The sequence below is a fragment of the Nelusetta ayraudi genome, unplaced genomic scaffold (assembly GCF_046127955.1).
Source record: "Nelusetta ayraudi isolate G7.1 ecotype Tasmania unplaced genomic scaffold, CSIRO-AGI_Nayr_v1 ptg000017l, whole genome shotgun sequence".
Classification (NCBI taxonomy): Eukaryota; Metazoa; Chordata; class Actinopteri; order Tetraodontiformes; family Monacanthidae; genus Nelusetta; species Nelusetta ayraudi.
The window spans coordinates 8,240,455-8,265,929 of NW_027466067.1; the positions used below are offsets into that span (position 1 = coordinate 8,240,455).

Sequence of the window (25,475 nt, forward strand, 5' to 3'; positions counted from 1 at the left end):
CTACCAATGTTTTCTAATGCTAAGATGAGTCTTCAGCCTCCCAGTGAACTCTCTCAAAATGAAAAAGCCCGTCCCTCTGTTTATCTGCTTTCTCCACTCGAGCCCTTTGCAATGTCACAAAGGGCAAGGAGACCGCACTAATACCCCCCTCCCCCTCCCACACACACACACACACATACTCTGACAGACTGACAAAAACATGTGGAAGGTCCATCAAAGCAACACTTTTCGAAGGATGCTAAAACTGAGCATTTTGTAGGTGGTAAATAAGAGTGCTGTGAATGTAGCTGCTCCAGCGCAGTGTTTTTCAGCCTTTTCTGACGATAATTATGACAATGTAGTCTCTTAATTTATTAATACTCACTCAGTGTGAAACCTGGGCCTGTTCAGATGCACACAAAGCTGATATCTAGCTGAGGAACTGAGGGAGGGAAATGGGCCTACATTCCTTTTAAAGGACAACACTCACTTAACAATGGAATGTTGTATTTTTTTAGACCAATTAAGTGAATTTTTCACCGCACAGCTGACATTATCTCATGGAACACTAGTGTGGTTGAAAAACACTGCTCTAGTGGAGTCTGGGATGAAAAATAAAGATCTGATGATGAGTAAAATATGGGACTTTTGGCGTTTACATCAGCCCATTGCAGACATGAATATGTGTCAGTATACCACGCTACTTCCCATCACTGCTGGTGCTAATTGCCCAAAGCAGGCCTTTACTCCCAACCATGGTTTTTCGTGCGAACTGTGAAATGTGAGCATGAGACCGAAGCAAGTTATCATGTAGCACCATCAGGCCAGAGCGGCACAAATGCGAGGAGCATTTGACAAAGGTTGCCAGTTGCCATAGGTACTGTATGCTAATTCTAAATGGCATCTTCAGAAGAGATGACCCAAGGTGCTGCATGAGAGATGGCTAACAGGGCGGTGTGCATTTAGCACGCTACGCATTCCGATTCTTTACGTACGGAACATCTCCGACTACGACCGTCAAATGTCCAGATTTTCATGTTTAGATTATTCATTAAGTTGTATTTTCCTGGCTGTAGCCGTGCTTAACCTCCAGCGACCGAGTTGTTTGCTGCTAAAGCCTCGGCGGGAGATGAGGGTCCCTCATAAACACGGGAGGCAAAGCAGCCAGAAAAAGGAAAGAGGATGCTGGGAATGATGCAAATAGGCTTAGCAACGGCAAAAAGCAGGGGGAGTGCAAATGGAAAGGGACGCAACCACCCTCCTATCCCCCCCCCACGCCCCACCCACTGACCTCAAACGATCTATAAAGTTAGCACGGGGACGCTTAGACATCGCCTTTCGGCGGTGAGCAGCCGGACCGGAGCTAAACTGTGATGTGAAGGCGGGAAACTCGCCGCGATCCGGCGGGTTCCGCCTGTCGTGTTTGTATTCACATCTTGTACATCATAGTCAAATGGGAGTCAAATAACAAAGGCTTTGCAATTACGTGGAGCACACTGTGCGCGAGATGGAATATCACACAAGCCATTGTCGGGCCCGCTCCGGCTGACCCCACCTTTGAAATGGTTTTACGGCCGCTCCGATTGCCTGCACCATTTGATTTAGGTGAGGGGGATTTGACCACCAGCGTAGAGGGGGGTCGGTGGGGGTGGGGGGTGGGAGAGGAGAGCGGTCACGCAGCTAACCTTGCTCTGTCCTCATGGCCGCTGAACCGGAGTGGCATCTGTTTCATTATTTGAATGAGCAGGTTGTGCGAGATTACGACAAAACTAATAGCTTTTCGTTCTTTTTTTTTTCTTTCCCTCCGTGTACGATGGCTATGATATCATCTTTATATTGTGCATGCTTACATCCCTGACTGAGTAGCCTCGCACCATCAATTATCCAAAAAACTCGACTGGTAAACGGGCATCTATATTTATCTGCTCAAAAATTCCAAAAAGAGTCAAACAAAAAAAGATAAATGATTAAAATGTACATAAAGTAGGAACATGATAAATACCTAGAAATCGGTTTACTTAGCTCACAAAAAACAATTTTCCCAAAACCTTGTGTTGTTCCGTGTACTTGTTTCCTCATTGATCAGAAAGGTGGAGAGAATCAGCTTAAGAATAACTAATATTAGTACCGCAGTCTTCAGTTTGCCACGTCTGCAGTCTGCAGATAACTCAGAACATCTCATCCCATACTTAACCTACTAACATTCGTACCTATGATATTAGAGTATTAGCATTTCTCATCAATAACACTTCACTCCCCTTCAACAGTCCGCTGCTGCCTCCTCGCTTCCGGTTCCCTTCAACAGGAATTAACCTGCTGGAAATTGTTCATTTTAAAGCGTCACGTCGCCGCTGAACGGCGCCGCTGGGCCGCCGGCCCCGCCCACCGCCGCCCCTCCCCCCCTACGACTAAACACTCACATGCGCCCCTCCCCGTCCCTCCCCCCTCGCTCCTCCGCTCGACCGGAGCCATCTTGTTTTGGAGTGATGGCTCACTTGCGCAGGTTTTGCGGGGGGCTGTTGTAAAATCAGCTGGCGTTTAATTGAAACAAATGACTGTAATAATAGAACATTATCCCTGCAGGCAGCCGGCCGTGACAGCTTTAATTAGAGGCGCGCTTGAGACTGATCCTTCAGAGAGGAAAATAAATAAATAAATGAATAAAACCGCAGCAGCGGCAGCAGCAGCCGTCGCACAAAACACAGCGACCGTGCGCGCCTTCTTCAGGTCGTGTTGGGAGGGGAATGGGATGCGCCCCCCCACCCCCTCCCACCCAATTTACCCCAGGCCCTCAGAGGCTGCTTCTCATTGGCCCCCCCTTGGGCCACAACAACACTAACAACTTTGTCCTGCCTCATCCGTGTCTCCGGTTAGCGGAGCTCGTGTTCAGCCAGCAGCGTCATTTACTCCAGCGAGCGAGCGAGGCTGGAATTAATAAGCGTGTGGACTTATGAATCACACGCTACTTAATTATGAAAGGCGGAAAAAAAAAAAAAAAAAAGAAGCCGCCTTCGAGTGGCATCAGACAGCTGCTAAGTGAGCAGATGCGACGGGCAGCGTTCCCTGAGATGTTTCGAGGGAAAGAAAGACGAAGGTGTCGGAATCGGTCCGTAGCTTTGAGAGGAAAAAAAAATAAAGCGGTGGAGTTTCATCTGATAAGACGAGCGGACTTTGATTCCAGGTGTAAAGCAGCCAAAGCGAGCTCTTTATTTTTCCGCAGCTTGGCAGCGTTGCCGAAACAAGACCACGCCGAGGTTGCGTCCGTCAAGTCCCGATTACAAGCCGGAGTCCCAAAAAACAGAGAGAGGCGAAATACACGTCGGATAAATATGTGGCATTGCTGCTCTCGCTACCTGTTGTGCTGTGAACTGCGATCAAGCAATTCACCTGGCAGCCAAACGGCGATATCGCCAATGATAAATAGATAAATAAATGAGTAAAGCGGCCTCGTCCACGCTGCCGTGACATGAAGGGAGTCATTACTGTAAACTTCGGAACGCGCAGTTTATTTCAAGAAAGTCTCGAGTCGCCAGCAGAAATGAAATGACTGCCATTTCATCTGTCAAAGCCAAGCGGAGACCCTGCCAACGCCATTTATCATTTAAAAAAAAAAAAAATTAAGCGGTAATGACTTGTAAGTTGAGCCACGCGGATAAACAGCAAACACGCAAAACAAACAAATCTGAAAAAAAGATAATGTTGGAACTTTGCGGCCCCCCCCCCCCGCCTTCCCTCCTCGCTCTGCTTTCCCCCCGGTGTGAAAAAGACTTCATGCCTGTTTTCTTTCTCCCGACCGCGCCGCGAAACGATCCCACTGCGGTAAACTCTCTTTGGCAAGGGGCGTCAAGGCCAACACAACGGTGCCAGAAGACTCCAGCGGAAGATAAATGGGCTGCGAAGACGGACGATTGTTTCAGGCGGTGATCTTAAAAGAGAGACGTTTTTCGTCGTTGTTGCATTCAAGTAAAGAAAAAGCTGCGAACCGGCCGAGTTGAGACGCTGCGACAGAACTCGCTGAATAATAGCACTGGGCGCTGCTAGCCACAAGACACACAGACAGTCGCTTGTTTGCACAAACAGCGGATGATCCTCGCGGACCCGGTGCCTTGACTCACTGAAGCTCGAGCGAACGTCAGAATCTCCAAGACCGAAGTGACTTTGAATTTTGAACTTTATTTTTTACAAAATAGAAGAAAAGAAAATATCCGGTGGCGGAAAATGCCTGGTTGACGTCCAGGGGTCAGAGGTCAGAATGGACAGGACAGGCGACAGGAACTGAAATGACTGAGTGGCATCTCTGAGCCACTTTATTAGGTACACCATGCACCTTTATTAGGAACAGGGTGCACTTTATAAAGTGGCTGGTGGGTGTTACTCACTCCTGTTTGCACTCAAAGCTTCAGAACCTTTGAAGAAACACTCATTGCAAACGCAACAAACCGACCCGCTAGGTGTGCGTGGCCACGTTGTGACCCCCTTCGTGTCAGCTCAGTCCGCCCAAGATTTGGGCCGTGACTCATTAGTCATTGGAACACCTGCAATTCAAGAGGCCCAGCTGGTCCTCTGTGTATCCGTATCATTTTCTTTCAAAATGCTTTGTGCAGTTTTTTTTTTTTTTTCCTTATATAATAAATTTGTCGTTGGCTTTGAAAGCAGTCTTGAGTGGCGGCGGCGGCGGGAGTGACACTGTGGCGGCCGCGCTTGATTTGCACGTGGTCGTGTCATGATGTCCCCCACGGCGCATGTCCTCCGTCTCACTCATTACCGTTAATGTCAGCAGCTCCTCTGCTTTTATTTTCTCCCTCCTCACCTCTCTCCATCTTCTTCTTCTTCCCTCTTTTTCCCCCTCTACACACACACACACACACACACACAAACACACACATATATTCTATTTCTCTCTTGTTCTCCCCTCATTGTGTCTCGCCCCCCCCCCTTCCCCTTCGCACCAGCCCGGGCGTGTCTCTGAGCTCACCTCCACAAAGAAGAACAGCGTCAGAGCATCAGAGCCTCGGCTGACATGACACGCGCAGGAGACTGTGTGTGTGTGTGTGTGTGTGTGTGAGTGTGTGTGTGTGAGGATCGGAGGGGGGACACGCTGCTCTTGACAGGCTGGGGGGGTGGGGTGGGGTGGGGGGTGAGGGGCTTGAGGGGGGCTCCCGTGCTCCCCGCTAATGAGACCCCTGACTGCAGCGTCAAACGCTCTTTGTGCGTGCACGTGCGCGCGTGCGTGCTGCCGTATGGGCGCGCCCGTCACGCTGGCAAAACAACAAGGAAAAAAAGAAAGACAAAAGGCTATATAGGAGACCAACGATGAGAGTGTGTGTGTGTGCGTGTGTGTGGTGTGTGTGTAGTGTGTAGAGGTCACGGTGAGGTGATTTTAGCGGCGAGACCACCAGTGCCCATTCAAATGTATTTAGTTTTAGGATTCCCCCTTTTTTTAAGCTTTACGTCGACTTTCCCATCGGCGGTCGCTGGGTTTTCTTGTTTTTCACAAATAATTTACTCCGACGTTTTTGGGGTGGTCTCCCACCTTAGTGACCCTTTGTCCAACCATCCTCTTTCCACAAAGCAGGATCCCGGTCCAATGCCAACAACCCCCCCCACCCAACCAAAATGAATAAATAAATAAATAAAATAAATAAATAGTCAGCCACATCTGGAATCTGGAATCTGGAAGCACCCTGAGCCCATTTTGGATGTCGGTGGTCACATGACCCAGTGCGTCCCAAAATCTTTTCCTTCCCAATATAACATTTTTTACACCATGACTTTCATTTTATTCCCAATAGTAACCAAAACCAGTGTTTTAGTCAGCTGCAGTTTGTAACTGATATAATCATTTTAATAAGCTACATATAGATAACTGATGATATATGTAACTGTTGTCGCTGCTCCTTCCTAAAGCCAGTCAACCAGTCATTCCAGCGTTCAGTAATTTTGAATATTCACATGTTTTTCTTTTCATTTTAACCAACTATGATCTCAGAAAAAAACAAAACAACTTTGTCATGGATGTTACTGAGGAGGTTGTCTTCTAGCACAACCACCTCTCTTCTCCACCAATGCGTCATTATCACTGGGGATGAATGCGCGATTTCTGCCGTCATGAAAGCACCAAGTGTGTTAAACGGCGACCAACTCTTTTGCACACGGGCCTGTAAGAGTGGCACTGTTGTGTTGCTGCTGCTGCTGCTGCTGCTGCTGCTGCTGCTGCTGCTGCTGCTGCTAGGAGACATCTCTGGGTGAGATGACATGGAACGGTGCTCCACCGTCACCGGGGCGGAATATTCCTGGTGGGTGAGAGCACAATGAGCTGATGGATGGCCGAGATAGGGCGCGGTGCAATATGGACATGATTTCATGGCATGATAAATCTCAGCAGGGGCCCGTTGGCTAAGTGTAATATGAAATCCCTTATCTCGCTCTCCGTCGGCCTCATAACGCCGGCTATCTGCTGCGACTGGATCTCCTTTTTGTTGTCTTCCAGCTTCTGTTCTTGAAAGCTGCTGTCGATCGCGTCTGTAGTCGCGGGCGGACGACGCAGACGTCTGGCACGTCGGGTTTTTTGGTTTGTCTGTTTTGTTTGTTTTTGGGAAGCGTGACGTGATAAAATAATCTAGAATTGAAAACTTGCCACAGACGCCCCTCCTACTGGTTTCGATTGGGATGGTGAGCTCATATCGGGGGTGAGGGTTTCTTTTTTTCTTTCTCATTGAGAATCTCGGAATAGAGACGTGTTGCCGCACAACAATGTGAAATTACACCTGAGAAAGAAATGAAATGCAATTATATTCACACCGCGCTGATCCCTTTAAAGTTCATCATCTGCGCGAGTGTGCGTGCGTGTGCGTGCGTGTGTGCAAGCGTTTGCTTTCAGAACCATCTCTCAAAAATGTGTGATTAAAAACAAAGAAATGAAGTCGGCACCTTATCCTCTGATTAGCTTAATTCAGGAGGTTAATTGGCTCTATCTGGGTGGAGGAAAATAGATGAGCTGCCATCTCAGCCGGCAATAAAAAAAAAATAATCCCCCCCGCCACCCAAACAGATGAAATTGGAAAATAACCTGTATATTCTTTTAAGATATTTCTTAATACTCAACTACAGTTTCATATCACATTGCCAGCGAAATAAGGCACTTTCTCCCAGGAGATGAGAAAAGAATTGAATTTTTCCTTATCGGTCATCTATTTTTCCACAGAATGCTATTACTTGCTGCCTGCTGTTGCTAAGCAACAGAAAAAAATATTAATAGGACCTTTTATTAGCTGGGCTTTACCAGTGCAGTTCTAAAAATGAGGAAGTGAAAAAACATGAATGTGTTACATAAATCTGGGAGCCGTTCTGGGGGGGCCGGCGCGGGGTCTCTGTTTGTCCGGTGATTTACGGCCACGGCGGCTCATTTACGGGGCGGGGTGGGGGCATGGGGGGGAGTGGGGGATTGCGAAATGGCAAACGGAACATTAGCCTTGGGACAATTTGAAAATAAATAAGCACCACCTGAACAAAAGAGAAGGAGGAAAAAAGAAGAAAAGAAAACCGTTTAATAACAAGTTGGGGAAATTTGGGCGTTGATGGTTCAAAGACGGAATAACGACGGCGAGATTCATTCCATCAGCGGGCTTGTTGGACTGCAGGTGGAAGAGGCGACAGACATTCCATCATTTCCAACAGACGCTCTAATCCCTTCCGAAAAAAAATAAAATATGACTGTGAACGAAGGTCTTTTAAAGGAGAAATGGGTTTATTTTCTCCGTCCGGACGAGAAAGTGGGAAACGAGGCTTCAAAGGCCGCAAAATTCTCACAGAGGCAAGAAAAGGTAAGACGAGTTTCAGGTCGGCGTCGGACAGAAAAGTCCAAAAGCCTCTGATTGCGACGTGGCCGAGGAGGCGCTCGATAACAGCGCAGCCGCATTGTTCGTTTTTATTTCGCTTAGAATTATCCGCTAATCCGCCTTTTATTCCTCCAATTCCCGTGTTTACACACACACACACACACACACACAGCAAAAAAACCCCCAAAAAACAGCAGGTGCGCGGCTTGCGATAAAAGACCCGGGCCCGGACCCTCCACCAGGGGGCCGACACATTAAAACACACCTCTGCTCCTTTATCATTAATTCATCCCGGCTTGTCGGTGACAAGTTCAGCTGACATTCCGCCTCGTGTTTCATTCACGCAGGTTGGCGGCACGGGACGCCCGCCGCGAGAGCCAAAATTTGAGGAGGAGGAGGAGGAGGAGGAGGAGGAGGTGGAAGGAAGTGAAGAGCTTTGCGCGCAAACTTAACATGACAATCGGGTCGGGATTAACGGCCGATAATTAACCTCGACAACTCCAGATAAAAGAGCCCGCCGAGGAAAATCCTCGTATTCCGATGTGGGCCGACAAAAGGGAAAATTAGGGGAGACTTTGAATATAAATGCAGGCGGCAGATAGTTGGCGGGAGGGGGAGGAGAAAGGGAGGGAGGATGGGGGGTTGGGGGGATGGGGGGCACTACCACTCTCTGACCATCAGCCTTGCATGCTGGGAAAAAGTAAGAGATGAGATGAGACCTGGGAGTGATGTGAATCATCCATGTCATTCCTTCATTCGGTTTTTCAAAATAAAACTAAAGCCAAAGACAGAAGGAAATGATGTGTCTTTATTTCAATAACCAAAATGAAAAAATATTTAACTCATGGTTTTTCCATTTCCCGATGTTGAGCTCAGTTAGAACATGGACAAAAACGGATTAGGGGCGAGTGGTCTAATTTGAGTACTTTGATTTGAGGCGAGGCGGGTGACGCGGAAGTTTTCTATTACATCTATGCAAGAATGTTTTTCTTCTTTTTTATTTTATTTTCATGCATAAGCATGCAGCAGGCATCGCAAAAATGAGACCGGAAGATGTGACCGGTCTCATATGAAAATTGGCATTTTTCAGGTTCGAATTTTTGTTATTTTTTGATATTTTTGGCATGCCTGACAAAAAAAAAGAAGAAGAAAATCTCCCGCATAGCATAAAATATGAAAACTACATCGCAGAAAAACCTTGCCCCAAATCCAAGTATCCTCATTGGACAATTGGCCATTGTCTGTTTTGTGCATATTCCAATTAAGCGCGAAAGTCGGGAATGGGAAAAACAATTTATCTGTTTTTTTCATTTTGGTTGTTGTAACTGGATATTTCCTAATTTTGTGAATAAACCTAATGTGAGTGATGTAGCAGGGCCAACACATGGCCATTGTGACTGATTACCCATTCATCATCTGTTACATATTCAAAACATCAACACACACACAGCCGGTCTGACGACGGCTCATATCTCGTGCATCGTCGACCGACCATGCAACCAAAAAAAAAAAATCTTATTAAAAAAATATGCAAATTCATTTCAGCTGCAGATGCTGCTCACGTGCATTTGAGGGGCCATTTAACAGAAACAATAATTGAATTTGCAGCTCCGCCCAGTCCTGCGGAAAATAAATAAATAAATAAATAAATAAAAATGAAAAAAAAAAATCCCTTTGGCTTGTTCCTGTGTAAATAAAGAGCTCGACGATAGCCAATCAGGGGGCAGCTTTCGACGTCCAGAAACGATGCATATCGGCAGATAAGATCCGTGCAACCTGAGCGCTGCTATTAAATGTCTAATGTGTTTTGGAGCTGGCGGATGACAGCGGGAGCATTAACAGAGAGAGAGGGCGGCTCTGCCAAGTGCATCAGTAAGAGGAGCTCTGCGGGAGATATCAGGTTTGACCAGGAGGGGCTTCACCCCGACACCGTCACCAGCAACGCTGCCCCTCAGGTTTGGCTTCGCGAAAACACAAGAAGAGGTTGTTGTTGGACAACTGTTGGAAACCAGGGTCAGGGTCGGTCGATACTCATCAGGAAGTTGTGTTGCTGTGTTTAGTTGGTGCTTTTTTTCCCCCCATGTACGGCCCGTGGACTCACTTCAATGGCCGTTTGAGAGGGTTAATGGCGTGATTTTTATCTTCATTTTATATGTTCGACATCGCTAACGCTAATAAAGATAGTATGTACATTAGCATGACTCTATATTTTTAGAAAAAGAAAATAAAGACATCTATTTTGAAATAGATGTGTTCATCCGGAAAGTTAGTTTATTTATTTATTTAACTATTAAATGACCAATCATAAGAGGGCTGAAGCTTGGACTCCGCCCCTAAACTGTTGGATCTGTGACTTGAGCTAGCATAGCTAGACCGTGCAAAAGATTGAGATTGTGAATATGCCAGATAAATTTGGCAAGATTTGGCCAAAGCTATGATTTATTTTGTTTCCGCCGATGCAAATTTTAGCTTTTGCACAAGAAAAGCTAACGCTAAAACTTCCGCCTCTTGCGTCCCACTGCTATCATGATGAGCACCTACTGCAGCATCGCTCCTGGTCCTTTTATTTCTCCCGTGATGTAATTGGCCCTATTTATCTCGCGTTTATACCGTCACCCCCCCCCACCCCCGTGGCGAGATGTTTGGTAACGACGCTGGAGGTCCGAGGCTGCGTGAGATCCAGGAGCTCTCGGCTCCTTTTTGTTAAAACATTTTTTTTGTCGGGACAGAATAACCTCATTTCACTCAAGCGAATTATCTCCAAAACATCTAATAATGGAATCCGCTGGAGTGGGGGGTGCTGGTTTTAAATAAGACTCACCCCCCCTCCTCCCCCTGCCCTTTCGCAATTTCTTGGTGCTCTCCTCCCTCACAATGCCGCCCCTCTCCTCCCCCTCCCCACTCCTCTTCATCCAACTCTATTGCTCTCTTTTCATTGCCCAGCTCACGTATTGAATCTGCCTGATGAAAACAGATCTCACTGCAGAGCCACAATAGAATGGCTGATGCAGGAAAGATGAACCCTAATGGATTTTTTTTTCTTTCTCTTTCCAATGTGCTCAAGATTGAAACTAAGACCTGACCTCCAGATGTAGTGGATCCATTTCAACAGCAGATATATTGTTTGTAGAGAGGACACACAGGGACACTCGACGGCGGTGGGGGGGGGGGGGCCTAAAAATACGAAATCTTCCCATCTACGTGCCGCACGTGCAGAGTGCGGCGGCTCTGCTCGTTTTTTTTTTTTTTCATTTTCCTTTTTTTTAATTCCGCGAGGCTAAAACTGGAATTAACCCTCGTTATTTATCTCCCCCGTGTCAAGTGAGATATTCATTACGATAGCATCTCGTGTTTGAACTGCGCAGTTTGCTTAATTACTCTGCTCGACAGACTGTGTCAAGGTGAGGCGTCACTTTAATAGACACTCGGCTCTCGGGCCGCAAATGAACCTCTTGCTATGGTTTAGTAGTTTTCGGCAGGCAGGCTTGTTTGATTTGGAAAATTCTCTGCGTTTGCTTTCCGCGCTGTCATTTCGCAGAGGAGCCCAAGCAGAACCCTTTGAAAGATTCTCCTTTATAATCACAGAGACTTGAAGGTTCGGAGTATCACAGCGCTTCCTCCAACATCCATTGGTCTGTTGTTGTGCGTTTGGTGCTTTAGCAAGCTAGCAAAACCAATGAAAACAAACCCAGTTTTAAACAGATCTGCTGGACACAGTGTGCAAAACACCCGTCAATATTCGGGAGGGGAGAGGTCCCCATCGTCCTGATTGGGCAGGACACCAAAGGATTTGGCTACACCATGCTATACAGACACCAAAATCCCACGCTTGACTAGTTATAGCACAGTGTGCTAATGTTCCGCGCAGGCACAGGTGAGGGACTTGCGACGTTAGCTTACTTTTTTTCAAAAAGCTAAAGATAATATATATAATTGTCACTAATGGTCACTAAAATGTCTTTAAGATCATCTGGTCGAATATTCAATTTTTAAAAATATTATGCACAAAAGCAAAAAGGGACCGGTTTTACACCTCGCAGAAGAAGGAAGAAAAAGGTGATGTTGCAAATGCTGCAAAACAATGTTGCATTCCATTAAATATTGTAGCGTTATTAGAGGCCTCCTCCTGCATGTTAAGAAAATTTAGCTTGCTATTGAGTAACAATCAGGAGGCTGGGGACCGCCCTGAATATTGATGGGTATTTTGCACACTGCTTGACACACAATACTCCAACAACAACAGCAACAAAAAAAAAAAAAAGTGATGATGTGAATTGTGGTTCCCCAGCCTGCCCTGCAAAAACCAGCTGATGGGAACAACAGCAGGCCATCAGGCAGCAGCATCTGCGCCGTGCACGCGCTTTCATTACCAGCCCATTGTGCGTTATTTCACATCTCATGCATTTCTATCACAATAAACCCTGCGCCGCTCCGTCTCTTAAACAAGCCCGGATGGCCGCGCTGAAGCAAGTAACAAATATCCTGACGGCACCAGAGGAAACGGGAACCGGCCAATCGAGCAGTGTCTCCGCGCCAAAGGTCGCGACCAAAATGTGAAATGAATATGAAGATAAATGACACATGAATCCATTTCCTCCCGGGAACATTCCCACATTACACATAATATATACACCCTGCCCGCGCGTCAGATCTTTATCAGCCTGCGTTTCTTCTTCCTTCCTCTTATCTCCTCCGTGTGTGAAGAACGTCCTCACGCGTTCTCCTCGAACCGGGGCCGCGCCTTTTCGGTTAGCATTCAATGTACACAATGTATAATAGATGCTCTTGTCTTTTTCCCCAACGCGCGCACGGGGAAAAACCTCCGAGCGCTCCGTCAGCCTCACGCAGAGGAGGAGGAGGGACGACGTAAACCACAGCCTATTTTTATGAAAGCGCAAGCTTTTTCTCAAAGCCTTTTTTTTTCTCTCGCTCCGTCAATATGTTAAAGCCGCTCGGCGCCGCTGAGCGAAAGTAGATGGAGTATCGCACCTTTTAAAGCACTCTTATTCAGCGAGTGCGACCGCTCTTTATTTTCCTTTAAGCTCCCGTTCGGCTCACTGGAGCAGTGTTTTCCAACGGCGGCACGCTAGTGCACTGTGAGATAATGTCAGCTACGCCGTGACAAATTATCCAATTGCACTTAATTGGTCTGAAAAAAATAACATTCCATTGTGGAGTCACTAGTCCTTGTAAGGAATGTAAGCCTATTTTCCTCAGTTCTTCCCAGGATATCAGCTTTGTGTGCATCTAAACAGGCCCAGGTTTCACACACTGAGTGAGGAGAAATAAATTAGCGGACTAAATTGTCATTATTAGGCTAAAAAGTGTCATTTTATAATATTTCAGTTTGGTGGTGTGCCATGAGAAGAAGGTTGAAAGCCACCGCATGAAACAACCTCGCAGCATTCACTGTCTCACACGTGCGCTGCGCGTAAACGTGCACGTACTTATATCCGATAAAAAGCGGCTATGTGTGTTTTTTTTTTTTTTTGCAGCTCTCTTGAATGCAATTACGGGCTCAGTAGTTGCAGATTTGTGGAGGAGCAGCTTGGCACCGAGCTGAGCGAGTTAATCAGCGCGTATTCATGTTTGACGGCTCTGACGGATTGACCGATGCGTGCCGTCGAGGTAGATATGATGCTGATGGATTTACCCACAACCCCTTTCTCCATGCATCAGGGCTGACATTGCAACAAATGAACACTCTTGCGCGCACGCACGCACGCACACACACACACACACACACACACACACACACACACACACACACACACACACACACACACACACTAACCCCGCTCGCCAAAATCCCTGGAATTAGCATTTACCTCATGGGCATTTAATGTGTTTTCTGCCAGAAATCGTTTTGAAAACAGGCTGTTTTGGATGTTTCGCAATGTTTCCGATGCTTTGATGATAAATTTAATAGCCTTAGTTATTTTTCCATGCACTCCGCCGCGTATTGGGTCCGCTTCAGTGCGTGCAATCTGTTGAGTGTATGCGGAAATAAAAAAAACAGTGAGGCTTTATGACTTGCCCTCACCTTCTCCTTTTTTTGGTTAAAGGTCCAGTGTGTAAAATTTGTCTTAATTTATGATTTTTATATCGCTTAAAGCTTTACATTTATAAATACATTAATAAAAGTGCGTCCTCACAGTACCATAAATATAATTTGCTTTTCCTACCCTGAGAACGGTTCTTATATACATAAGCATATACATAGAGCAAGGATTAGCATTCATTTTTCAAGGTAGCCTGCCTGACAGTGGCCTAAATACAAAACAAATATACATATAGCAAGAGTCCTGCTGCCATGTTGTGCTGGCATTTTTCTAAGGAAGCCCGGTGTGGACAATCCGACCCACCCGACAGCGCGTTTCGCATTTTTAGGGTGAACGCTCGTGTCCTCCCCATGAAGTAGAAGGTGGACGAGGTATCCAGGTTTGTGGTCGTAGGGCGTCGCAGTTCACTGGCAAACTTGGGAGAGGGAGGGTACAGAGTCCCTAAGTGTACTTCACTGAAAAAGTGCTGGAAACTAAAATGTAACCATTTAATGTCGCTGTTTCTTCTTAAAATCTCCAAATTTTACACACATCATCTTTAACGGTCCAGTGTGTCAAATTTTAAGGAAGCCAACCTGACTGCGTGTTTCATATTCTGGAAGGTGGGCTTCCTTAAAAAATGGTGGTGCAAGATGGCAGCCAACTAGGATCAAGACCCTTACTGGTTTCTGTATATTCTTATATATGTAGAAAAACCAAATTGCTTTTATTGTACTGCTTTTATTAATGTATTTACACTGGACCTATAAGGAAAAAAAACAACAAGTCCAGAGTTTTGCTACTCACCGAGTGCATTTGGCTGGAGACGAGGTGGCCGTCCTGCGCCAGCATGTTGGACATCATGAGTGTGGGCAGCTCTGGGTAGGAGTACGGGTTGATGAGGCCGTTGTGCGGCAGCGAGTGGCAGAGGTAGCCGGTGGAGTCGTGCTCCATCAGGTGCAGGAGGGAGGGCTCGGGGTGGTTTGGCGGGGTGATGGGTGGGATCTCGTAGTCCTCGTCCCCGGCTCCGCTCCCGCTGCCGCTCCCGCCGCCGCCGCTACCGCCACCGCCGCCTCCTCCTCCGCCATTGCCTCCTCCGCCGCCTCCTCCACTGCCACCACCTCCACTCTGACCTGTGTAGCCCTGAGAGGGAGGCACAGAGGTGAAACGGTGTAAGTTTTTGTGAACGCTAATGTCACAGATGATGAAGAGAAACAGCCGCCGGGGGGTTTTTAGATCTGTTGTTTCATTTCCTGCAGTGACTGTTGACTGGAGAGCTTCCAAGTTTGGGTTCGCACGGCCCCCGTTAAGAGCCAGATCATCGTAGTCGCACATAGGAAGAGCTGACAAGCTCTGAAGATTTTGGGCAGAAGGTATTTAAAAATTCGAAAAACTTCCTTGTGAAATATCAGTCGGCGAAACTGGTCTGATGTTGGACTTTGTTCACATCAAACGGCTATGGAACTTATCAGAAAAAAGAGCTCGTTTAAATTTCCGAAGAACTGCTTTTGCAAAATTAATTTGACTTCAGTTCACTTCTCCTTTATAGCAAAGGCTGCTGTGATTTGCGGGCCTGCGTTTTTGTTGTTTTTTTGTTCTTTCCCTCTTTTTTTCTGTCATTCACAGCTTTGAGGACAAATTATAAACGGATATAAAATATAAATACGTTCAAACACGGCTCGTTTGTCACGCTATCTGAAATTGCATCCACAACGTCGGCGTGAATATTGGGTCAGAAAGCCGAGGAAACTCCCAAGAACCTCAAACTCAAGCTTCATGTGGATTTGTGAGCCACTTGATTGTTTGTTTTTTGTGCCATCAGGAAGTTCTGTTCTGACAAGAACGGTGCAATGTCCGCCTGCACGTGACATATTTCATTTAAACATGCGAAATATCCTGCATTCCGCTGCTCTCAGCTAGTGTTAGCCAACAACGCTAACAACAACTGTGGCCTACCTCGCATGTGACATCACCTTAAATGTGATGTAATGTCTCACTCTGACCACACGGAGTCCACCGCAACTGTCGCCACGTTTTGTGCGGGCGACAGTTTGTCCACGTGAAAATTTGCCAACATGTCGTTTCTTGTTGTTGAATGGACGGGCAATTAAAACATTTTTGGCAGACGATGGTTGCTGACGGTTGTTAATTAGAGACAGCAAATGCAGCAAACGCGGGTGAAGCTCATTGAAGCCCCGTTTCTTATTCCCCATCAAAGAAGTGATTCATTAAAGAAGTGTCTTTGAACAAACCTCCCTCGCATTAAAGGCTAATGTAAATATGTAACCTTCTATATAGATTAATTGACGGCCTAATGACGGCACGTGAGAGGAGAGAGTGGAACCGAGTACCTCGCCGCGCTAGCTTCGAGAATTTCCATCTCAGAAACACAAAAAAAACTGCAAAAAAATTGCCACCTCTATCGGAAAGCGGCTGCAATTTTGCCGCAACGTCTCATTTCGACGGGGGCGAAACCTCAGGCCGCGAGGCGATCGGTCATAAAGAAGTGCGCAGCCTCCGTGTTTGCGTGCCGCCGCTGTGGTAACGCACCAAGTCCAATCAGATCAAGAGTTGTGCGCAGAGCAGTGGGGGAAAAGAAGAAGAAAAATAGCGGTGGGAGATTCAGCGGAGGGAATGAAAAGCAATTTTGCCTGAGACGCTCCAACTTGACTCCCATTGTAATGACTGAGCCAAATTAATCATCACAAATAATATTCTGGTGTCAGCCATTCAAGGGTTTTTTAATAGAATTTTTATGATTCATGTCTGGCGGTATACATCAAACAGTCAGTCCCGCAACATTTCTGAAATCAATTCAATATCATCTTTGTGTAGGCTGTCATCCTTGGCAGCCGAGGGGTCATTTATCTCTCAAACAGATACTTTTAGAAAATAAGGGGCACAGGGAGCCGGGGGTTTGGGGGGGGGAGTTTGGGGGGGAGGGGAGGATGGGAGGATAGAGCGTGCAGGGCACTATTTTTTATTTATTTCTCCTCACCCTGCCTCTGTTTGAAGGTGAGTGTAAAGGCAAATTCCGCATTTCTCTTGCCTCATAAATTACGGGTTTGTCAGAGATGAAAAGGTCGCCCTCAGAACCACGAATGACACTTTCACTCGGCCGCTCCTGATATTTAAGAAAAAGCGCTTTTGTGATTGTTTAAAAAAATAAAACATAAAAGAATCTCAATCAGCATCAGAAATGAATGAAGTCAGTTCTGTGCCTTTTACATTGTTGCCTCTGCGCTTTGTACGTTAACAGTCATGGGTTGTCTCGCTTTTTCAAGAAAAGCTTTCAGGAGGATTAAAATTTATTTAAACATCCATCAGGAAAAGAATCCATGTGGAAACCATGTGGAAGATGTTCAGCCAGGTATGAGCAAACTATGGCTCGGGGGCCATATGTGGCCTGTTAAGATTTTTAATGCGGCCTGCAGAACTTGATGAAATTGTCTTAATAGTAATAAAATAGCTGTATTTCATCCATTTTTTCAGTGTTTCAAGAGTCATTTCAATAAAGAGCTAAATACCCTCGGGCTTCAAAGACTCTGATTTTCTTGTAACTTTGCTTTTGCTCATTTTCAATAGACATTAAAGCATGTTTTCTACATATTCTCCCCTCCCTCCCCTCTGTCAAATTTTAGAACCCAATGCGGCCCACCAGTCAAAGAGTTTGCCCACCTCTGTGTTAAGCAGTAAATGTGGACAAAGGCCGCAGCGGTGAGGTCGCACTTTCATGTGTACCTTACAGGAAGTAAGAAAAGAAGAGGAAACCAAGTGTCTTGAATTTGATTTACTTGCTCTGGGCTGAACCTGCGAGCTGGTTGATATTCATTTTTTTACTGCCCCCCCCCATCCGACCTCCCCTTCCTTCGGCCTGTCCCTTTGAAGACAGATGTTTTCGCCGACCTGCGGGGGGATTAATGTTATTGTTTGGTCTAATGGGACAAGAAAACGAACATTTCCTGAGATTCAATCCCCCTCATAATTGTTGGAAGGAAACTAAATTGTCTGCTGTAAACAGTGGAGCTCCTTTGTGCTGAGCCGGGGCCCCTTGTGTGCTTGTCCGTCGAGCCCTTTCGCACGGCCGGCGTCCACTGCCGAGCAGGAGGGGGGCGCTAAAGAGGCCAAACTGCTCTTTCTTTTTTTTTCTTGCGTGTCTCCTCGGCGGGAAGATTTGCGCCACTGATGGCACCAAAGGGACGAGGAGGCGGGAGGGATGTGTCATGTGTTGGATCGCTGTGAGGGCTCACCCGCTGCCCTTGATGATAAAATGTAAATACCAAGGACGTTCCCCGTTGGATTGAGGCAAGATAAATTATTCATATGAGTGTATTCAGAACGGAGCCTGCGCGGACGGGAGCACATGTACACTTTGGCTAATGTATACCCTTTTCTCCTTTTTAAAGTGAAATTCGAACAAAGGCAATACGTTTGATGGATTGGAACGAAGCGGCACATGTCCGACTGTGGATGCAAGATTTGCTTTTTAAAGGTCCCGTGTGTATTTTATTTTTCGAATCTTTATTTTACCTACTGGACTGACGCAAACCTGCCGTTCACGATAAAGCAATTCATCAATTTCCGTAAAAGCGTATTTTAGCCTTCTGTTTGCAGCCTCCCTAGCTTCCTGCTAACGTGGATGCTTTTGTTGTACAGTTTCAGTAGAGAGCAGTCGGACCAACACCTGGCTGGGGGTGTCGTTTCTTACCTGAGAAGGCACAGCTTCCTGACAGGTCGGACCACTTTTGAACAGAATATTATGAAATTTCTTTTCCAGATATAGCGCAAATTTTGCTACTGTAACTCCAGAATGTAAAATTAAGTCAGCCAAAATGATGTATGCACACGTCAGGAAAGGAAAACTTGCATAAATGTTTAATTTGAACAGGTACTTCTACACATATAGATACTTGTAGAAGCCAAAGGTAACTTACATCAATCTCGTGATGTCTGAATAAATTTGGTATCAAAATATTTATGCAAGTTTTCTTTTCCGTGTACATCATTTTGGGCGACTCTGTATTCTCTTGAGTTTCTTGTTCACCACTCGAGACTTGTACATTTTGTTTGTAACGGCACCGAAACGCCACGTGTGTGCACAACCATCTGGAAAGGAACATACAACCCCAAGTCACACGCTGGCACCACTGCCCCTTGTGACATCAGAAAGCCGAGTGTTTGGCACACAGTTTATGGAAAAACGAGATCAAGGAATTACTTTTTTTTCTCTACCCCACACGTGTCCTTGAACCCACCCCGGGAAAATAAATAAATAAACGAATGAATGAAACCCACCCTGGGCTCTATTTGTTATTAAAACACCCTTTGTTTTCTACCTCTCCGATCAATACCTTGCGCGGCAGGGGGCGTTGTTGCCGCCGCGCGGTGCGCCTAGCCGTGCACAGCGAGCGGGAACACAATCTGTAACGTTTTTTAATTAGGAGGCAGATCTGCCGGCTGCAAGTGTTACACGGCGACGCACCTTTCATTTGAAAGAAACAGATGAATAGACAGTTGGTCTGGGACTGAGGAGGAGAGAAAATAACATTGATTGGGAAGCTTTCCAGCTTGTCTTGGGTTTGGCACCGATCTCTCTCTCTCTCTCTCCCCCTCTCTCTCTCTCTCTCTCTCTGCCTCGCTCTGAGTGTTCAAGGCCTTCTGTAGACGATATTGACTGTGGCTAATGGCTCATTATCTGCACATTCCCCCTATTAGATTACCGCCACAATACCTGCACGAGGCAACAAAACTTAATTTATATTTAAAATGTACATCGGTTCAGTGGAAGGCTGCTCGGTCAGGTGTACAACACTGAGGAAACCGTGCACAATACGCATTCCCCCCCCTTTTTTTTTACCCAGTCACCGAGAAGAACCAATAATGAACTGCTGCTCGTGGCCAATAATAATCACTCATTTCTTGTTATTGCGTTCCAAAAAGAAAAAAAAAGAAAAAAAGGTCCGTAGCCTCCAGTTTCTGCTCAAGATGTAGCGAGAGGAGATGGATGAGTTCATATTCCACAGCTCTAATAAGATTTGTCTTTTTGAACCTGGAAAATAAAAATAAAATAAATCCACTTCTTCTTTGCTGCCTGCATCCCGTGGGGGAACGACTGCAGCAAAAATCACAGCTCCGCTCTCCTTGTCTGCGAGTGTAAAATGTTCCGGTTGACATTTTTCGCGGCTCATTGGAACAACAGGAAGCTGATCTGCTTCTTTGTGGAAATGCCTTTTATTGGTGAATCCCACCACTGAAAGCTTGTATTGTGTGATGGCGTGCTGATTTAGAAGGGGAGGACCGCCTCCCTCTAAATGCTGCCTGATAATTAAATTCCACATCTGTGTTTAAAGGCCCAGTGTGTAACATTTAGCCTCTGTTCTCCCGAAATGAAATGATGGAGTCGACCGCAGGTTTGTTCAGGTGCTTAGATTATCTTAACAAAGATTAATACAACTTTACTTGCAATATGCTTTCTGCCCACTAGGTGTTCATAAATCTTCCACACCTGGCCTTTAAGAGTCTGCTGGTCTTGTAGAGGTTGGAGACAGTGCAACTTGTTTCACACAAATTGGAGTGTTGAAGGCTGAATTTAATTAACTTACAATATTTAAAATATTTGGAGGTATGTACAACGTTCAAGCCATTTTTCTTTACTATTACCTTCATATCAATCCACTTAAATGACTTGCATTATTTAACATCATCATGTAAAATAGTATCAAGTATCAAGAAGCCTTTTGGAACATTTGATTCCCACATGATGCTGATTAATATCCCACTCTATGCATTTTGCTCTTGTTAATTGTCTTTTTATTTTATTCTATGTAAAGCACTTTGAGCTGCACTTCTGAATGGAAGGTGCTACATAAATGAAGTCTTACCTAATCACTTACCTACTTACATAAGCAGACATTTTAACCTCGAGCGGTGGAAGCGGCTCCCCCTGAGGGCGAGTCAGAGGCTAAAGTCAGGCTGAACAGAGGGACACCATGGAGCTCCCACTATTGGAACGCACGTACCCCGCTGAGTCCCCGCAGTTCGCTCACAGTCGGACGATGACGGATCTGCCTTGCCGCTAATGTGCACTTATCAGCCTATTGGAGAGCTTTGCCCCCCCCCCCCCCCCCCCCCACCACCACTCCACCCCATCCTGCCCACCACGTGCTCACGGCCTTGTTCACCTTCCAGCGCTCTGAGTTCCGTCCCTACACCTTCCCTGCATCGGCCACTCGGCAACCCCCCCCATTATCTGTCACTTCCACGCAGCCGTCCGGCCCGTTGGAGGGCTGGGGGGGGGGAGACTTTTCTCGCTGGCTCAGCCGCCGCCGTCCCCGAGACAAATCATGCTGTAGATTTCTGAATTATCCTGTTTACTGGAGTACGCCAAGCTTTTGTTTTCCATCGGACTAAAACGATCACTTACTTTCCGTCTCTCTCGGTAAACTCGGCCTTGATTAAGGCCGTGGTCGCTCCTCTGCTGCCATATCATGTCGGGCTGGGTATCAACACACAAAGCCTCCTCTGGCAGAGGCTGCAGAGAGGGGGGAGATGATCCTGTTACAGCCACCCTACACCACCACCACCACCTCTCTTCTCCACCTCTGAACCTGTTCCAACCTCAATCTGGCTGCTCAAATAATGGAATGCAACCATTTATTAATATAAGGCCTGTGCATTTTACGTCTAGGCCTTCAGTGACATTGTTCTTTCTCTGTAAAAAAAAATCAAGAATAAATGCAAATAAAAAAAAATAAATAAAAAAAGAAGACATTATTCAACAAAGTTTTAATAAGTTCAGCAAAAGTACGCTGTGTGAGCCTAAACAAGTTTGTCCAATAAACTGCACTGTTGCTGTTTCATATAAGACAATTTGTTTTTGGTGATATGCAAAACAATTGAACTATAACGCGCTGCTGTTTTTACATTTTAAATTGCAGATGATTTGGCAATTGACCTTCTCTTCGCTCCGCCATCAGATCTCTAGGGTCAGTTAAGTCTTTCCAGCTCTCATGAGTGATTATCCAATAACAGCTCAGCCTGAGGCCAACCGGATGGCCTTGGTATTGCAGACTCGAGATCTGATTGGCTATTGCAAAGGACGATGGTCTGTTCACTTACTTACTGAAGGCCTCAGGCAGAGTTCATAGAACCTGAGAACACAAGCTAGCTGACATACAGCATGATTGGATAAAAATTCTACTGTGACATACAACAGCGGAAGCAGCGCCACCAAATGGATAATGATCCATCAGCGGTCTTGGTGGCCTCACGGCCCCCCACATTCTTTTCTGAATTGATTAAATAATTGGATGTTAATGTTTTGAAAGATGTCTTTTGCAACTCCTATAAGCTTTTCTCATGTATCTTCCATGGACCACAGGACCAGGACACGATAAAAAAACGATACATAGGTGAGATCCGCTTTGCCAAGAGGAGATTTGATGTGAATTTATGTGGTCTAGATAGTGCAGTTAAGTCAGATGACGGCGCTACTTGTTACATGTGGATTTAACTGTTTTTCTAAATCCATTTAGCAGCCATTTGTCGTTGCTGTGGTTGCAGAGGTTCTAGTTGTCGACATACAAAACACAGCCCCTCCCTCGGAGAGAAAATGGACAGCAGAACTCAGATCCCCTCCACCCCCCGTCAAACCATCCGTGCTCTGGAAAAAACAGCCACCATCATCGTTTGTCACAAGTTTCTTGGAAAATCTTCAAACGGGCCGAAGATTCTAAGCCCGGTGCGTTCTCAGCGTCCGCCCCGCTGAAAGAGGAGGGTGGAGGGAGATACGGGGGAACGTCAGATGCAAAATACCGGCTTGCGACACGGGATGAAACACCACCACCACCACCGCCGGCGGCGGCGGAGGGGCCGTGTGAGAAATAAATTCCTGCACTATCTCTCCGGGCCTGTTGACTGCTGCTGCAGTGTGGCACACATTTCTTTTTTTTAAATGTACCGTTAAAAGGGGAATATTTGAGCAAATGTTGAAAATTCTGAAAGTAAGCCGATGGTGCACCCCAGTTCACCCCAAATCACCCAAACCACGCCTAATCACCTTGGACCACCTCAGGCGACCCCGTATCACCCAAGATCACCCCAGACCACCCCATATCACCACAGATCACCCTGAACCACTCCAGATCAACCCGTATCACACCAGATCACCCCGTATCACGCCAGATCACCCCGTATCACATCAGATCACCCCGTATCACACCAGATCATCCCGTATCACTCCAGACCACGTGTATCACCCCAGATCACCCCAACACCCTGTATCACACTAAATCATCCCATATCACACCACATCATCCGGTATCACCCCAGACCACCTCAAATCACCCCAGATCACCCGGGACCACCCCGTATCTCCCTATATCACCCCGTGTCACCCCAGATCACTCCGGACACTGAAGTGATTACTGACTAGCTAACCTCCAGTGCCCTGGCTAAAAGCAACCATTCTCCTTGCACATTTTGCCCCCCCCCCCACCCCCCCATACTTTTCTTTTATCCCACCCCCTGAACTCCCCGTATCCCGTTCTCAGCGCTCGTCTCACTTGTCAGCAGAGGTCAAGAGGTCGCCCTCATCTGATCGCGTGTCACGGCGCATCAGAATCAGAGCTTTTGTGCCACGTCATCTCCCATTATGCGTTTAAGTCATCTGGCAGGTCAGCGGGTCAGCGTGATTTGATTGGACAACAGAAATGATATAATTTGTGCTTAACCCCAGGCTGCGTGAGTCTCTGAGTGGCGTACTAATGCATTTTTGCAAAGACAGGGCAGAGCCCTCCCCTCTTTCCCTCCTCCTGTCTTCGGCGACTAATTTGAAGTGGCACACGCAGAGTCGGAGGACAGCCGGAGCTGTTGTTGCAAGGAGCGCCGAGGTTACAGACGGCTTTTTTTCTATCAAATAATAAACACAACCTCCTCGTACTTCGGCCTCTTTCTCATTCAGCAGGCAGGCTGATGCAACCCAGACGTCCGCGCCACTATTTGGTTTTTCACTTCTTCTTCAATTAGATCCGCTAAAGACGACTTGCTGAGCCTCTCGTCTCTTGTTTCTCTCCCTTTCTTTCTTGCTGTTTGTCCCCGCTGTCTAATATCACTGGTAGGAGATGGGACTAATGCAGTCAACAACAACCAAATCATTCCACCAATGTTTAGCCAGTATAAAAGCAACTAATGGCTTCCAAATGGACTTAAAAAACAATCGGATGAACAGGTAACAGAGGCAAGAAAAAAAAGGCAAGGTGGTCATTTTATTATATATAAAGAAAGCTTTTAAGTTTGATAAATGAGCATCACAGTATATCATATTATGAAGTCCAGGACCTTTTTTGGCTCTAATGATGCACAGATGCTGCACAGTGTCAGTGGAAACTCAAATCTCATCTCCCGTAATTCCATCAACAAACAAAGCAGAGGCGCCCAAGACTGCTGAGGTTTTTCCCCGACTGGTTCTGATGCCCATATTGGTGTGACTGAGGGAGGAAGAGGGGAAGGAGGAGGAGGAGGGAAAGCAGACAGTGCAAAGGGGGAAAACCAGAGTGGGCAGGAGGGAGGGAGGAGAAAGGAGGGGGTGAAGAGATGAGCTGAGACTCAACATTTCAAAGAAGGACAATAATCAAACTCATTGCCTGACAGAGTGAATCCGGGATTACAGTGATACCCGGGCAGACGGGCACTTTCATTCCACTATCCTCCGTTTCCCCTCCGTGTGAAGTCTCTTTAAAGGTCCCATTTTATGCCAAATTCCTCTTCCACAACGATTCCCCAGCAGCACTTTGTCTTTAGCCTGCCTTTGAACTCACTTATAAGTGAGACAATTCCATTCTTCGCTTCTTTTGTTTCATTGCCCTCTTGAGGAAGTGCGTGCCGCAAGCACACATCAGCCCTTTGTGATGTCACAAAGGCAGTAATGCCCTCACCAAGGCCTCGTCCACATAAGCGGCCACAACCCCAGAGAATGTCTTGTTTCTGGCCCTTTAACACAAACGTGGTAGTACACTGCACAACGGGGCATTCTGTTTAACAGGAGGCTGTAAACAGAGGGCTAAAGGTGTTGTTGTCTAGGAAGGCTGTGGTAAACAAAGATCTGGAAGCTTGAGCTTGAGCTTCAACACAACGCCAGGGAGAACAGCAACAGCATCTGACGAGCCTTAAAGACACTTTTTATTTATCTACTTTTGCAGCACTCAGTCGAATCGTTATTAGCATGTGCGCAACAATGACGCTCCTGTGTCTGAATGACACAACTAATTATTGTTATAAGAGCGAGTAAATGGACAAAAAAAGGGAAGAAAAAAAACAACAACCCAGCACAATAAAGAGTTGGTGGATAGGTACAGACTGACTCTGACAATGTTGCAGCGTAACAAAGGGAGCGCTGATGGAGCAGTCATCCAAACAATCGCGCATTATTCCGAGAATTGTTAGGATCCTGTCACCCACAAATAACTCACAGCTACACAACAGGGTAGAGAAAGTGCGCGTGGCTGCCGAGGGCACACGTGCGTTTGCACGAGCATGTGCATGCTAGTTTGCATCCGTTTTTTTTTTTTTCTTTCCCTGAAGATAGAGTGTGTGTGTGTGAAGTTGAGTTAAGGGGTTG

General features: G+C 46.4%; 1 protein-coding gene across 10 annotated transcripts in view; it reads right to left on the bottom strand.

Moving 5' to 3' along the window:
- Positions 1-25,475, bottom strand: part of tox2 (TOX high mobility group box family member 2) — a 112,995-nt gene that overhangs the window by 18,952 nt on the left and 68,568 nt on the right. For 5 of the 10 annotated variants that reach the window (XM_076025213.1, XM_076025212.1, XM_076025217.1 and 2 more), the window contains 2 exons: positions 21,282-21,389; positions 14,666-15,001 (listed from right to left, as the gene is read on the bottom strand). In XM_076025213.1, coding sequence (XP_075881328.1) covers positions 14,666-15,001; positions 21,282-21,389 — 444 coding nt within the window. The remainder of the gene's footprint in view (positions 1-14,665; positions 15,002-21,281; positions 21,390-25,475) is intronic. The other 5 variants (XM_076025216.1, XM_076025214.1, XM_076025218.1 and 2 more) reach the window with 1 other exon arrangement.